Source organism: Balearica regulorum, chromosome 2 (genome assembly GCF_011004875.1).
Source record: "Balearica regulorum gibbericeps isolate bBalReg1 chromosome 2, bBalReg1.pri, whole genome shotgun sequence".
NCBI classification, from domain to species: domain Eukaryota; kingdom Metazoa; phylum Chordata; class Aves; order Gruiformes; family Gruidae; genus Balearica; species Balearica regulorum.
This window is the reverse complement of record NC_046185.1, coordinates 129,404,952-129,420,949: the sequence shown is the minus strand read 5'-3', so window position 1 is coordinate 129,420,949 and position 15,998 is coordinate 129,404,952. Positions and strand designations below refer to the sequence as shown.

The window sequence follows — 15,998 nt, the reverse complement described above, 5'->3', positions numbered from 1 at the left end:
AATGTATCACGTTCCAACACCCACACCCATGCCCAAATCTATTTTAGGATGCATAACGTACAAACAACCCTTTAATTTTCCAAAGCTGGGATGACAGGACAGCACCTAAGGCTGAAATCAGAAACCCATAGATCCCTACTAAACACAGACACCCAGGTCTCACCAGGAAGCTTTATACAGCGCCAGTGTACTGTACTCCCGTATCGTGAATTCTCTTAACAAAATTCAGTGTCGCACTGTTGGCACAACTGCAGCTTGAGCTCACCCCACGCATTTGCCAGCTAATTAATAAGCGATCAAAACACAATCAGCATGCGTGTGTTTATACTCGCTCATAAATCATCCTTTATGTTTCACTCTGCTGCGCATTCCACTCGTGCAGTTCACAGCTTCCACATATGTGAACATTATGGCACATACGTAATATTTTAGAAACTAATAGCTGAGCTCATGAGACCCTACAGGCAGTAGAGAAACTTGACTGCACTTCCTTGTTGGATGTACAATGATTACTGTTGAATGCTGCATCCAGTCAATCTTAACAGCCATTAATTTTTTGGCCCGGAAAGAAACCTATAGAAAATGAGAAAAATGGAAGGGGAAAACCAATGAGGGAGAGGCAGCTGTTGCATACTGGTGCTCAACTGAGTGATGCTGGTGAAAAACTCTGTAAGAGAAACCGACTGATGGCACTAAGATTTTCCCCCTTAACCATAAGTCTCCTCTCTACCTGTCATGCCACAACGTTTAAACTTCCACATCATGAATGCATGTCTGCCAGTTCTCACGCTGTGGCCATACATATTCCCTTTTACAGGTCATATACTGCTTTTCCAGAAGAAAGGGGGAGGTAAAAGAAAGAATAATTGGATTATTAATTCCTTCGCATGTGAAGCATTTGGGATGCTGAGAATAATTGGGGGAAAGGAAAAAGCAGCAGAAAAAGAGCTAACAGGGTCGTATTTTGGAGAAAAGGCACACATGCTGTGCTGTCAGGATCAGCAGGATTTTCAGGGAAACTCTTACACAGAGGTGTGGAAGGGCAAGGCAATGGACAGACGCACTGAGTCTACCTGCAATACCTTTATCACACAGATGCTCTTAAGTCTGCAGCAACTTAAGTCTACAGTCACATGTTCTAGAGCTGGCGTACTAGGTGAGATTCACATAATCTAACATTAGGTATTTACAATATAGAGGTCTACGGCTTAGTCATCCAAGGCTCTCTTTACAACTGATGGAGAGAAACAAGCATTATTTCATTCAGGACCCAGTTTCATAGAATTACAGAATAATTCAGGTGGATGGGCACATCAGGAGGTCTCCAGTCCAATCTCCAAGTGCAGAGCAGAGCTGTTGCAACTTGAAAATCTCCAAGGATGGAGACTGTACAGCTTCCTGGGCAGCCTCTTCCAGAGTGTGACTGCTTTAATGATGAAAAAAAATTTCTTCATAACAAAATAGGACCTCTCTTGTTTCTATTTATGCACATTTTTTCTCATCCTCCTACCGTACACCTCAGTCAAGAGCCTGGATCCATCTTCTTGATAGTCTTCTCATAGGCACTGCCAGGTACTGTTAGGTCCCTCAAAACCTGTCCTTTCTCTAGGCTGAACCAACCCAGCTCCTTCAGTCTTTCCTCAGAGGACAACTGCTCCAGCCACTGACTATCTTGCTGGCCCTCTGCTAAACTAGCTCCAGTTTGTCAACATCTTCCTTGCCCCCTTTGGGGGAAAGCCCAGAAGTGAACATAGTATGTGCTCTAGATACAATCTAATGAGCATCAAGTAGAGGAGGATCATCACTGTCTTTTATCTACTGGCTACATTCTTGTCATTATAGTCTGGTACGCTGTTGCCTTCTCTACTGCCGGGGCATGCTGCTGGCTCATCTCCACCTTGCTGCCCACTAACACCTCCCACAACCTTTTCAACAGAGCTGCTACCCAGCCATGCAGTCCCCAGCCTGGATTAGTGTAAAGGTCTCTCCCTTCCCAGAGGCGGGACATCTGTCCTCATGGAATTTCAAAAAGCTCCTGCTGGCACATTCTTCCAGCCTGCCCAGGTCCCTCTGGATAGCAACCCAGTTCTGAAGCACATCAACTGCACCCCTGAGTATGGGATCATCTGCAAATATGACAAAAGCAAGCCCTGTTGCCTCCTCTGCATCATTGATAAAGTTGTTAAACACAACAGGTCCCAGGATAGATCTCTGTGGTACTCCACTTGTTACTCCAGGTAAAGTGTGACCAATTAACCATGATCCTCTGAGCCTAGCCATGCAACCAGTTTTTTACCTGTCTGGTTATTCTCCCATGTAGGCTGCAGGGTCCTAACCTGGATAAAAAAACCATTGTGGGAGCCACTGTCAAACTTCCTTGATGAATTCACCCAAAATAACATCTACTGCTTTCCCTTCATTCACAAATCTACTGACTTTATCACAGAAGACAATCAGTTTTATCAAGTCTCCAGAAATGTGTTCCAAGAGGATTCACTCAGTGATTTGCCTGTGAAGTGTGGCTGACCCACCCCGTAGGTCCCTAAATTGTCCTTTGGCCTTTTTTTAAAGATGGATGCAACCTTTGCCTTTCTTAAGTGTTGGAAACCTCCCCTGATCTCCATGACCTTTCAAAGATGACTAAGAGTGGCCTTGTTATGACATCAGCCAGCTCTCCGAGCACCCTTGGATGCAGACCATTTGGTCTCAGGAACTCAAGCAACCCCTGTCTTGATCTTCATCCACTGCTGCTAGTCATGCACCTCTTTGAACCTTGCCTGTAAGCTCAGAGGCCTGGAAGACTGTGTCAGTGAAGACTAAGGCAAAGGATGCACTGAGTATCTCAGTCTTATCCAGGCCTGCTGTCACTAAATCACCCGCTCCAATCTATCTGATCTCTTTTAGGTATCCAATGAGGATGAGGTGAATCACAACACAAATCCTACTGACTATATCGGTCTAGGCCTGCATCTCCATTGATTACAATGGCACTTTTGGGTGACAACTCATATGCAGACACCTGCAGGGCAGATGCCTACATTTATTCAGTCGAATCTTACCTATCTTCAAAGATCAGTCATCTAAAGCTTTGGATGGTGAGATGGTCTTTCCAGTTTCCACTGCTTCTCATGCAAGGTATTTCGTGATTCTGATGCAGTTGTGTTCTCTTTTGGTAATCTCTTGTTTAACAAGATTTAGCTCCTGGAACTTAGCCTACATTAAAAAGGTCTTTAGTAATTTCATACACTAGTTCATTTGCAATAGGGCAGTAAGGAATCCCAATAAAACAAATCATTTTGACTTTGCTGTTTGTGGTATCACTTCCCAATCTCTACTCTTGAATTGACATAACTTCACTCTTTCTTAAAGAAAAGGCTCTGAACATAAAGGTTACAATCACTGTCCTTCCTCTGAAAATGTTCAATTACCCCTGCATTTTTTATTAAGGTATCCTACTGTGCACAAAAAGCTATTTTCACTGGGTTGTATAAATATTTGATGTAGCTCAGTTGACAAAAAGCTATTTTGATGTTCTTGTTTCTGATTTACCAAAAGTATACGGGAAAAAGAGTTCCTACTTTACCATGACGGCTTTCCTAGTGGGCAACAATTTTCCCCTTGTCTTTGAACTACAAATCCTTCTTACCTAGGAAACTAACCTTTGGGCTGCTGTTGCTCTCAATGAGGAAAACTAGCTATCTGTGGTTTTATGTGCCATGTGACCTGAATGTTGGCCTTTGCTTCATACTTATATTCCTCCCTCCTCCTGAATCTTTTCACCTTCAGTATACACACAGAGAAAAATAATTCTACATGGATGATAAAAATCCCAGCCACTTCAGTGGAAAAGGTGAATATAATTGGCCAAATGCATCACTGATTCATCTCTGTGAGAGGCAGTACAAATATAACAATCAATCTGACTCTCTAAAAACCTGACTACTTTCCTCTTCCAAGCAACTCACATTTTGTTTCATTTGCTTTAAGTACTCTCAAAGTTTTCTGATTGGCTGGCTGGCTTTTTCTAAGTTTGAAAGGCAGGAAACTCACAGACAGAATGGTAAAACAAATTCAAAAATGCCAAGCAGTTCAAAACAACCAAAGATGAGCAGGCTTGTGATTACTCTGATAAGGCATAAAAATATAACCTTAGCTTTAACTCTTCTCCTTCTCACTCTCATCTTCTCACACTATTAATTTGAGACTTGCTGTTATAGGAAATAAAGAGACCCCACCCATTACATCCTTTCCATTTGCACTGGTATTAATCCGTAGCTTGCTGCTAAAATCTCCACTTCTCACTACAAGAGGGCAAGGGTGAAGTCCTATGATCGCTTTAGGTCACTAGGCAGGATCCCAGTTTATACCTGGGACTCCAGGCAGAATTAGCAATGACATGAGTTGGATGAAAAACACCAGCAAGTTACTGAACTCCAAATTTAAATAACTTCTTTTTAAACATAAGCACATTCAAGGACTGAGCAAGCTGCTGTTTCTAACTTACTAGCAAAATCTGAATACATTTCATATATGGTATAACTCTGCGTGGTTTTCATATTGTAACTTGCAATTGTCTTATATTTCTGTTTATAATTATCTAATCAATAAGCAAAAAGAAACAATTGTTATCAGTGAACTTTAAAACTTTTTTAAAGACTAATTATTAAACTGTTGGCAGAAGGAAGAAACAGATTTGCAACTACTGACAATCTGGAAATCTTCACTTCATTGGGCATTCCAAGGACAAGGAGGGAAAAGAAGAAGAAAACAACTCTGCTTTTAAGTCTAATAAGCAAAATAATGAATTCATACTTTAAGCCAAAGAGAAAAACAGCCCCTAGAACAAAGCAATGTGATATAACTAATTAAAGAAAGTATGTTAGTATTACCTTAATTTAGAAGAGGAATAATCAGTGAATAAGGAGACCAGCTATGAAGAGCTGGGTAGGCTGCCATAAAAGACTAGAAAACAGTAAGGACCTGAGAAGTCCTCAGTCCCCTTGTTCTTCCCTCCTCCCTATCCTGGGTTGTTTCATACTGGTTGGTGTAGGAGTGAAAAAGCTGTTCCGTTTCTCTGCAGCACAGGAAAATTTTAGGATTTAAATCATAAACATTTAACTGCAAGTGACAGCAATTTACAGACGTCCTTAGCAAATGTTCTAATAGCATGGGCATGTTCACAGTGTTTTAACATAACTGTTAATTAACTGATTAATACACTTGTGGAAACCTTAACTCTGAGCTTTTTGACTTCTAAACCTGTTCTTCCTGTAACTGTAAAATGCTAATAAAAATTATTCATCTTCAATCTCCAATCTAACTTAATCCTGAATCTGACCACTTTTATACAATTCGTTGTTCTGTTTGCATACAAACTTTACTGTCATCATTCAAGTATCCTTTATCTATGTCCTCAGGCAGTTATCCAGCACTCCTCACTCTGGTATCCAAGCACATAAACTTCCCCCAGGCCTCTGTTATGTAAATGAACTCTAGAAGTTTAAATAACAGAAAAATGCTGTGTTTAAAGCATTTTAGAGAACACTGATAAGCAGTTATTATTAAAGAAAACACTGGGCCTGATAGAGCCAATTAGATTTGCCTCTATGAGTTGCAATTTATACACATGAAGTAAATGACCATTTGTTTTTAAGAAAGTTAACTAGCAATTACAAGGCTTTCCAGGAAGCTGTGTGAAAGCATTCCATCAGCTGAACTTTAGACCTTCCTTTTTTGCTACTTGCTTGCAAAATGAAAAATTAGGATTGCCTGTTAATTTCCTGATTGACTTTTACCAGAACTGACTCATATCACTGTGTTTTATCATGGGTCTTGGAATTCTGACCAGCAGCAAAATGGAAAAAAGATGCTCTGGAAGGAGTTCCCCTGTAATTTTGAAGCACAAACCCACTAATTTTAGCAGCAGTGCCCAATCTACGGGTTACCACATTCCTTTTGAAGAATGCAAAACAAACCAAAATTAGGTGAAAGATTCAACCATAAGCACTTTAACCATGAAATATACTAGTCACATAAAATTTTCCAGTAAAATTAATCTGGCTGTAATTTGAACATTTTACTGTTCGAGTACTTCTCTTGGTTTGTTCTCATGGTCACTTGGTTATGTCTCTGAGATCCCTACTATGCACCAAAATCTTTCTTTGTACAGGAGGCTTGTCTTCAGAGACACCATGGGGGCCAGTAATTTAATACAGACTGGCAACAGGATTAAGCTGGATTCAGTGCCGCATTTTCACAACAAGCAAAAATCTGGGGGTTTTAATCTTCTCTTCTTAAATTAAGATCAACATTTACCCATCACTCCTATGAGCACACTAGCTAGGATGAAACAAACAGAGAAGACAATTTTGTAAAATACTATGCCATCAAGGCAGAAAGGGTCTCTGCAAGAACTGGGAGTACCTGACTACATGTAGGCCAGATGAAACTGGAGAGTCCTTATGCTGACCTGCAATCAGACCCAGATACAGTGTGTGGCCGGACAGCTACAAGGAAAGCCACTATCCATTTATGTCATCTGCTTTACAATCTTATTAGTTTAATTCATTTTACTTGGTACTGTTTATTAACTCTGTGTATTTCTGCAATTACAGGATCGTCTCTAGTACGTTTATAAAATACAATGCATGATCTGTTTTCCTTATTCAAATGCCAAAATATTTCCTGTGCTTTCATTCCATTTCACTGAAATAGGCTGATCTAAAACAAATCTGCCCCAAGCCTGTATTAAAGCACCTCCCAAATGTCTTCTCTTCAAAGATAATGACCTCTATTAGAGGAGAAAGGAAAATAATCACAGCATAATGCCTTCTGTAATTTCCATACCATTTACCATTCCAAGGCTGAAGATGGCGTTTACCAATGAGCCTCCTTTCCTGAAGTGATCTGTCATGTGCTCCAGCCAATTTGCTTCTAAGCTGTTGACAGTCTGCCCATTCCTGGAGATCCTCATAGGGATAGTCACTGTATAATATTGGCTGCATCTTTGAGGGGTTTTTGGCTTGTTGAAGAGAGCGAAGATCTCTGCTTCTACCAAAAAGTAAAAAAAGGAGTAATGCAACAACGGTATCATAATAGTTCAGTTAAAACAATGTATAACCCACTTTTTGCCCTTGCCTAACACATTGTGCAACTGTAAAAAATACTCTGGGGTGTGGTTATCTCCTTAATACATTTCTGCAGTGTCCAACACAGTAGGGTCCCAAAATCCATTTTGATTGCTGTTACAGTATTTGTTACTAATAACAGACTCACTGTTGATAATAAAACATTTATGAAACAATAATACCTGAGTATTAATGGACAACTCCCCTACTGGAGCTATTAGTGTAAGCCAAGACAGGAAAACATGCTCCACAAACTGCTCTAAGTACTGTAGCAGTCACAAAATCACTAAAAATTAAGGCACAGAATACCTTGATTTTTCTACTGAATGAATTGTTAAAAGAGCTGTTCCACTGAGGACAGTTCAAATACAAAATCTTACTGCAACTTTAGGAGGAACGGCATTCTGTAGATCATGGCCATTAAACTAAAGTTTTAAGTAACTTGGTTTTGATAATACAATGGTACGGAACCAGCAAGTACTAGTCTCATCTAAAGAAAATGCAACGAACCATTAATGTAGAGATTATGCTAGCTGGTTCATTGATTTACTCTGGGTCTGAGCCAAGGTGAGACATTAACACAACAGCAAATGACTTTTGAAAGTCAAATTGTGAAAGGTCTTACAAATGAGAACATTTTCTAGACTCTGCTCCATATCTCCTCTAGTATCATAGGAGCAGTAAACGTAGGCTTATCATTACAAAAAAGACATTGTTAAAAGCAAAGCTGAGCTTTCACAGGCCTAGAATCGGAAGCAAGTTTAAGTGCAGATGCATCTTCCAAATTCTCAGAGGGGTACAGCCATCAATAAAATTACAAAAAAAAAAAAGAATTTTGGATATTATTTTACTTATTAATGGACATGGAAATGGATGGTAAAATTTCTATTGACTTCCAAATACCAAAAATTCTCCCAAACTAAATCAATATAAAAGGTAAAGACGTTATATGAAATTCATTCATTCAATAAGCTCTTCTTGTTTCCAAGTTATTATATTCTAATCTCAAGTATTAAAGAAAGAGATGTCAAAGGAAATGTTAAGATTGCTCTCTAGCAAACGCCACTGAGCAAGCAGTGTGCAAATTGAAAAAGATATTAGAAGGGAGATGCTCAGAGACAGGCTGGCAGCACTTGAAGAAGAGAGCAGGAAGCTCATGATATAACCAAACATGAAAAAGAGACCTAATAATCTCAGACATGAACCATGACTGAAATAGAGTAGAAAGGAATAAATTACTAACATGAATCCTCTTGCTGTTTGCCACCTGTTTGGAAAGAACAAAATTATTATAATCCTAACTCAGAAGAGCATACACAGAAAACTGCTATGATCATTTTGATTTTGATCCCCAAAATAGACTCATGTTGGAAATGTAGATCTTTTTGGTGGGTATGAAAACATTATATTAACAATAGCAAATCATGGAACTGGAAAACCATAGGGAGATGATAATTTGGATTTGACATTGGGCCGTTGACAACATGAATTTAAAATGTGTGGGAGTCTTTCAGTTGTTGACTTGGTTTGTCACCATTACTGACTGTATAGTGCACCAGTCCTCATCACTGTTCAAGTCACTACTGACAACAGTTTTCACCAGCGAGTCGGACTGCTCAAGTATGGACAAAGACACCTTCAGTTTGGTTCTAGGTAACACGGCACTTTTGGACATACCATTGGAATATCTGTGCCTTGTTCACAGGCAAATCATTTTCAACACTGCTTTGAGGAGCCCTTTAATAAAAGGGAAAGTGAACAAGCACTACAAAATATTCAGGAAAAAAAAAGAAGCATAAAAATAACACTTGAATAGTATAAAACCTAAAATAAAGAACAAAATTAAGATTCCACAAACAGTACAAAATATTACATTTTTTTTCTGAAGTTTTATGTAGGGAAGGAGTTTAAGAGTGGTAACTTCCTATGGAATAAGTAGGCTAACTGGAAAAAAAAACCCCAACATCTGATGCTTTCTGTCTTCGTGTTCCCAAGGAAGGATGGAGAACTGGTGCCAAAGACTGAAATACATTTTCCATGGGAGGAAAAGGGAGTGCTGTAATAACATGAATTCATTCAAGAGTAATAAAGAAATCAGCAACATTGTACAGGCAATAGATTTGGGAAAACCCTACTATAGGTGAACTGTCACATAAAACTGCTGTCTCAGACTTTCAGTCTTGGACAGTATTTGAATAACTCACCAATTAAAAAACCTGTATGCCAAAAAGCACTCAGAGAAAGATAGATAGATAGATAGGTAAGGAAACTAAAGGCATTTTAAAAATAAAATCTCTTATGTGGCACATCAGCAGCTATAATAAAATCCTGTGGTGTTACAGACAGATAGATGTTGGGAAGATTGGAGGTTGTCAGCTTCACATTATGCAGAAATATTAAGAACATGGTTACTTATAGCAAAAGATTTCCACTGTTCAGTATGGTGAAGAATAGCATCAAAAAGATGATTATAAACTTGCTTGGTTAACTCTCTCAAAGCCAGTGTATATAAAGAGAGAAAGAACTGATCTGATTAGACTTGGAGATAACTAATTTAGAACTATAAAACTAAGAGAGTTTTTATAATGTGCAAGATTCTAATGTAAGTCAGAACAAATTTTTCAAATAATAGCTATGGTTTGACTAAATCTGGCTGCCCCCTTGTCCAACAAAAACCAAAGAAAGTATGGTGAAAGGTTACTAGAGTGTGATCCAAATCTCAAGGCAAAAATCTAATTACACCAAAATGCAACGGAAACCAAGACAATAGTCCAAGTAGGGTACAATGCAAAGACATTCTCAGTCCTACATACAAAATCCCCAAAGGGGTAGGATTGTTTGACTGAATCTATGTAAGACATAAAGAATAGGGATAAATTAAAAGTCAAGGACAGTACCAGCTGAAAGGAATGTGGATGGAATTTCCTTACGTAGATTTGTAGCTTGTAAGGAAAGTAAGCAAAGTGGGGAGAGAAAGGAGTGTACACACTGTTTTCTAGGATTTCAGCAAATGTAAGAAAGAAATATGTTGAGGATTAAACTGGAAATGGGGCAAGAATATTTTTTTCTGATTACTTAATTTTCTAGATTACTCTGGTCTACATCCTATTTTGAACTACAATTCCTGCTACGGAAGTAACCTCTGAGCAACAAACACCTTAAGGAGGGTACTTTGAGGCCTTTTTTTTTTTTTTTTTAATGGCATAAAATTACATTTAAAAGTGGAAAGCACACCTGAGGAGAAATACATCAAAGAAATGAAGGAACGAACACTGGTATATGAGTCTTACAAAAAGAAAAAAAAAAAAGATAATTGGAAAGCAAATTATTAGGAGCACCATTACCAAGAGGACCTTTATTATGAATTAACAAACATGAATCATTAACAAAAATAACTGCTGCTTTCCATTAATTACAATTCTGACTGTAGCACTGACTATAGGGTACTAGGAGACTTCAGAGTCCAGATCACATATATTCCTGCTGTTCCTGATGTGGTTTGATTTCAGCTATCTGTTCACCTGCTACAAAGGGACTAACTGTGATAAGGCTTTGTGACTTATTCCTTCTATTACTGCAAAAGCTTGTCAGGCAGATTAGCAGGGCTTTTATTCAAATGGACAAAAAGGATACAAAGATCAAGAACTCTCAGGGTATCGCAACAAATACAGATATGAACCAATTCAGCTGAGCAGCAGACAAAAATAAGTCTTTACACTCAGGCATACAAACGGGCCATAACAAAGTTGCACCCACTTATATCATCTCTTCATTTGCCATCTGACTTAACGCTCAGTCATCGTGAACTGTATAACCAGGTTGAAACCAGGTCAAGTGGCTCACCTAGTGCATCTTTTCTTCACTATTACAGTGGTAATAGGTCATCCTTGCATCCCCACCCCCCAAAGGAGCTGGGAACATAATTGAGGCAATTTTAACTTGGCTTTTATGTATGAAAGGTCACTACAATACTTACTGCCAGTAAGTGGTTTTAAGCACCATGCTGGTGTTTCATTCTCTGTAAGTCCATTCAGCTTGTCTGCTGCTTCTGTTACACTTGGGTTCGTGTGTTGAAACTGTTCTTCGTTTCCCTTTGCAGACTTGAGATTCTGCTCTTCAGCAGCCTGTCCTTCACCTCTCCAGCCCTCCCTGGAAGTGGCACGTTGGTCAGCACTTTCCTCGCTTGGTGCTGGAGTATTGCATCCATTAATATCATCTATTTTTTCGCCATCCAGTGAAGCATGATCCTCAGGGTGATTTGAAACATTTTTATTATCTCTTGATTGCACAGAGTTGTTACTGGCGGGTGTCAGGGAGGCGCTGACAAGACAGTTCTTTTGGGAATGGTACTGAGGTATAATTCCAATAAATTTCAAGCCTTGACTTGCAGCATCTTGAATCTACAAGTCAAAGAAGATTAGATTTTTAACCGTCAAGCTTTCTTAGCTAAATAGAAATACAGAAAATAACACCCTTCAAGGCAGCTAGCATGACATTTTGCTTCTATTGTCCACTACCATGAGAAATTGTCATGCTACATTTACATAAAAAGTCTCATTCTAGAGAAGCAGGATGAAAAGTTCCCTAAGCCATTTCAAATAATGTGAAAGTGGAGAAAGAAGAAAAAAAAAGAGAGAGAGAAAATGCCTACATATTTCTTCACAAGGGACAAAGTATCTGTTTGAAAAGTTTATTTATGCTAAATTACCAGAAGTGGTATTACTCACACAAAGTTTTAGTATCAATCTTATGAAGTCAGGGACTTAATATTACATCTACTGCTGTATTAGGTGTGTGATTATGACATTTATGCAAGGAAAAGGTTAATAATTTTGTTATATGCACCATTATAACAACAGTTGTTGTTTGTCCTGTTTTGGATTGAGACACAAATGGAATACTTTCCCATAATGAGTACATAACAGCAGAACTATTTTAATACAACACTTTTGGGAAGATACAGAACTCGGAATAGAAAAAGGCATTGTGAGATGAGCTAACAAGAAGAAGAAAAATGGAAATTAAGGGGCACTATTATTAATCCTGTACATTTTAGGTAAAGGAGGAAAATGAAGGAATCAAATCACAAAAGATGCTAAGAAAAAAGCATTGGGCTAGTAATAATGACAATTAGATAAAGCCAGAATTAACTAAGGAAGGTTCGAGACGAAGCAGAAAGAGAAATCTCTTTTAGGCAGACTCAGCACTACAGATGCACCATCCATTTGAGTGACCAGCCTCACACTCCTCAAACCCAAGAGAAGCTGCAGCAAGAGCCAGACTTCTGTGCAAACATGAGTGTTTGCTGATTCATTTCTCAAAATCACTCACCGAAAAGAAAGGGCTTCCATGTAATGTATATTCTTCATATAATGTAGTCTAAATACACACAAATATTTCAAAAATAAATGCCTTGAGAATGGAGAAATAATTTCACTTTTTCTGCATACCACGTAATTCCATACAGTTAAAGTGTTTTAATTATTCTCCGAGGCTCAATTTAGTATGAACTTATGTGGAATAGTTCAGGCCTTTTGGTTTTTTTCAATAGCAAGTAAATAGGAAGAATTTTGTACTTTTTTTTTTTTTTTTAATATAAGAGGAAGCTCATTTCTGCATCTTTTGCAGGAGAGTTTTGTTGGGTTTTTTTTTTAATGAATCATCTACTTCCTGGTAACGTGTTACTGTTCTGAACACACAAACCTACAGATGATACCTGATCAACAACAAGAACTTCCTCTTTCAAACCGCTATTATATTTTCCATGTTAAATTAACTCTTGATTTCATGATCACAGGAACTTAAACAGAGCTCTCCAGGAAACAAGGCAACGGTCTTCACAGGTGTTCAGCTTAGTGAACATGGGATGCTGACTTAACTAAAGCTCATTGCTCAAAAACAATAACCTCCAAATAAAAATACTACTAGCAGTATCCTGATCAAACGAGTATCTGTCTGCAAAGAAAGTTAGCATGTCACTAGCTTGCTCAGAAGGGTTTAAGTGAACATCAATGATACATGCATTCATTATATGCTTAATTGTCCTGACTGCCTGTTGTAACTTTACAAAGACTTTTTTTATACAGTCAACGATAGAGTTACAAATTCCGTTCATCAGTTATCATTAATGTACAGACAGACCACCACATTTGTTTAGTAGGTTGCAGGGCAGCTAATTATAGAAATTTAACTGGTATGCAACTGTTAAGAGTTTAAGGATAGTACCTATGTAGAAATTTTATTGGTCTTGGTCAATAAAGACTGCTTGTCAATCTATACCAGACTCTTCCACACTGTGATCTGGATAAGAACAGCTTTCACAGCTATTGTAGCAAAGTTTTACAGTCTTGGATCACTCAATGAAAAAAAAAAAAAAACAAACCAAAAACAAACTAGTGTGTGTTCTAAGGAATACCCGATGTTCAGGTTTTTCTTCTGAGGCTTGTGTTCTCACAATGGAAACTGGAGGAACCAAGGACTGAATGATAGTCTAAGCCATATTAGTCTAATAGTAGAAAGACTGGAAAAAGAGACTGTATCTTCAAGGCCTTTTCCCAACAAGTTAATCAGCAGTACACAGAATGCAAAATCTTATTTAAACCTGCATTTCAAATTTTCTCAATTACATAAGGGACAACCAAGCATCTCATTATTTTCCATAAAGTCAATTCAGCAGGAAATGTTACATCAACAACAGTGCAATGTAAGCTGCAGAACAGCAAAGTGATCTATCAGCAGACGCAAACAGTCTTTCCTTCCAACTTTCCACAAAACCATGAAGAGGCTAGCTCTCATCATAAATAAAGCATAAACTACAAAGACAATTTGGTTCTTTTAGCCTCCTGTTGAGACCTTAAGTAGTACAAAATTTCAGTTGCCTTCACATCCAGAATGAATTATGCCATCCAATATACATTCACATTTCTTGTTTCTGTATTTGAAATAGTGAAATTTTAATTATAAAAACTAAAAAATCCTGACTTAAAGTAGCCTAAACCTCAGTAGCCAGACAGGTCATGTCTAGGAGCTACACAGGGGAGAAGGGCTGTGTCTACCAGCCACCTGAGGTTTTTGGACCCGTTAAGGCATCCTGCACCGGTACACGCAGATAGACATATCTGTTCCAGCCTTTTGGGAAAATACCTTTGCAGATGCGGTGTTGGGAATCAGTAAGAGGGCAACGCATGGGAGAAAGCAGGGGTAAAGCTGAACTGAATGGGAAGAACATGGTTCTGCTCTGACAGGGTCACGCAGAACATGTTCCAGATCGGATAAATACTATAATTACTTGTCTTTATGTGCCAGTTTAGAGTACTAACAAGTACTAACAAAGGTCCTTGTCATACTACGTTGTATGACTAAATGAGAGGAAAAAGCATAAAAAGCAGAACAACTGCATCTCCACCACTTACCACATCAGAAAAAAAGCTAGTTTAAAAATGCCCTTACATTAGGTGATCCATACTAATTTCGATTGTTTTACTGACCTTTTTTGTGTTTTAAATATGCTACCTAGTTGCTCTTTACATCTTGGGAAATTTTTAAAGGGGAAATTCCAACAAAATTTTAAAAAGATAATATAAAAATTCTTTGGTTCTTTCCCCAGATAGGAACAGAAACATTTTTATTGCCTCATAAAGAGTTGCTTAGATGATATTAACCACAAATACAAGTATAGGTCTCCATCACAAAAGATGTTATTGTTCAACAAAAGCAGCAGAACTTAACTCATTTATTTCAATCTGGATAACCCCCCCAAGTGGGTACATCCAAATCAGTTTATAACTGGCTTACAACAAATTGGATTTATGCCAGTTTAAAAATAGAACCTGCTTTAAGAAGGGATGAAATTTCATGTGTACAGAGGACCGAGGCAGTTAAAGAATTTAATGTCATCCCTATAATTTGCTTGATTAGAAACCTGGCATTTTCCCTGAAGGGGAGAAAATGACAGATTTAGCCTTTGCTATCTCTGAAATAAATATCAAATCTCCCACTAACTCTAGCAGGAACAGCAACAAGCACTGCATCCAACCCTGATGTCACTACCTTAATCGAATTTTAGCTGGGACACTTGTGTTAACATTTCTTAACATTTGTGAAGTGTTATTGTTTATTTCAGAACTAACTGACCACTATTTTTATACTGCATTTGGAAAAAAGGAACCATCAGAAACACAAAGCAGTGTCACTAAACATTATGTTGATGTAGCAAATTTATGTCCCATCTTTTTAAATACTTCTGGTTCTCTTGAAGGCTCTGTACCTAATTAGAAAATGGCTGACAGTCTAATTTAAAAATCTGTAAAACCATACCTGGCAAGGGTATGGCTGAATGATGAAATCCTCTTTTCTGAAAACTACTTGGTTTTAAACTATGGGCCTCACACCCATGAAAGGAAGTGCAGAGATTCCAGGTTGAAAGCTCATTTTGAACAGCCACATACAGGTTTTCTTTTCAAATCTATTTAGAATAAAGACACTTGGCAAGTTCATTGTACAGTCCACATATTGTTTGTGATTCTGTGTTTATTGTTGCATTATCAGCTCCGCAATAATCTCCTATTCATAGTGAGCATGATGGTACTACTTATAGATACAGAAGCTCAAGGATATAGATCCCATGCTGAACAGAATCATATACTTTTGTCAGCTTCAGTAATTGCTTCCAGGGAGATTCTGTACCTTCCTCCCACGGGATGGCACACAGCAAACCAAACACTTCGACAAGCTCAGGATAGTCTTTCACTCACATCAATAAACATGGGAAATAACGCTCAGCAATTTAATAATGAGGATCTGTCTCTTGAATAAGGATTTTCAAACGAACTATTTAGTAAGAAAAGTATTAGGAATTTCTCTTAACTCTTT

General features: G+C 38.1%; 1 protein-coding gene across 2 annotated transcripts in view; it reads right to left on the bottom strand.

Annotated features, from left to right (window-relative positions):
- RFTN1 (raftlin, lipid raft linker 1) overlaps positions 1 to 15,998 on the bottom strand; it is a 101,031-nt gene that overhangs the window by 19,532 nt on the left and 65,501 nt on the right. For both annotated transcript variants that reach the window (XM_075745866.1, XM_075745865.1), the window contains exons 5-6: positions 11,104 to 11,527; positions 6,847 to 7,050 (exon numbers count right to left, since the gene is read on the bottom strand). In XM_075745866.1, the coding sequence (XP_075601981.1) occupies positions 6,847 to 7,050; positions 11,104 to 11,527 (628 nt within the window). The remainder of the gene's footprint in view (positions 1 to 6,846; positions 7,051 to 11,103; positions 11,528 to 15,998) is intronic.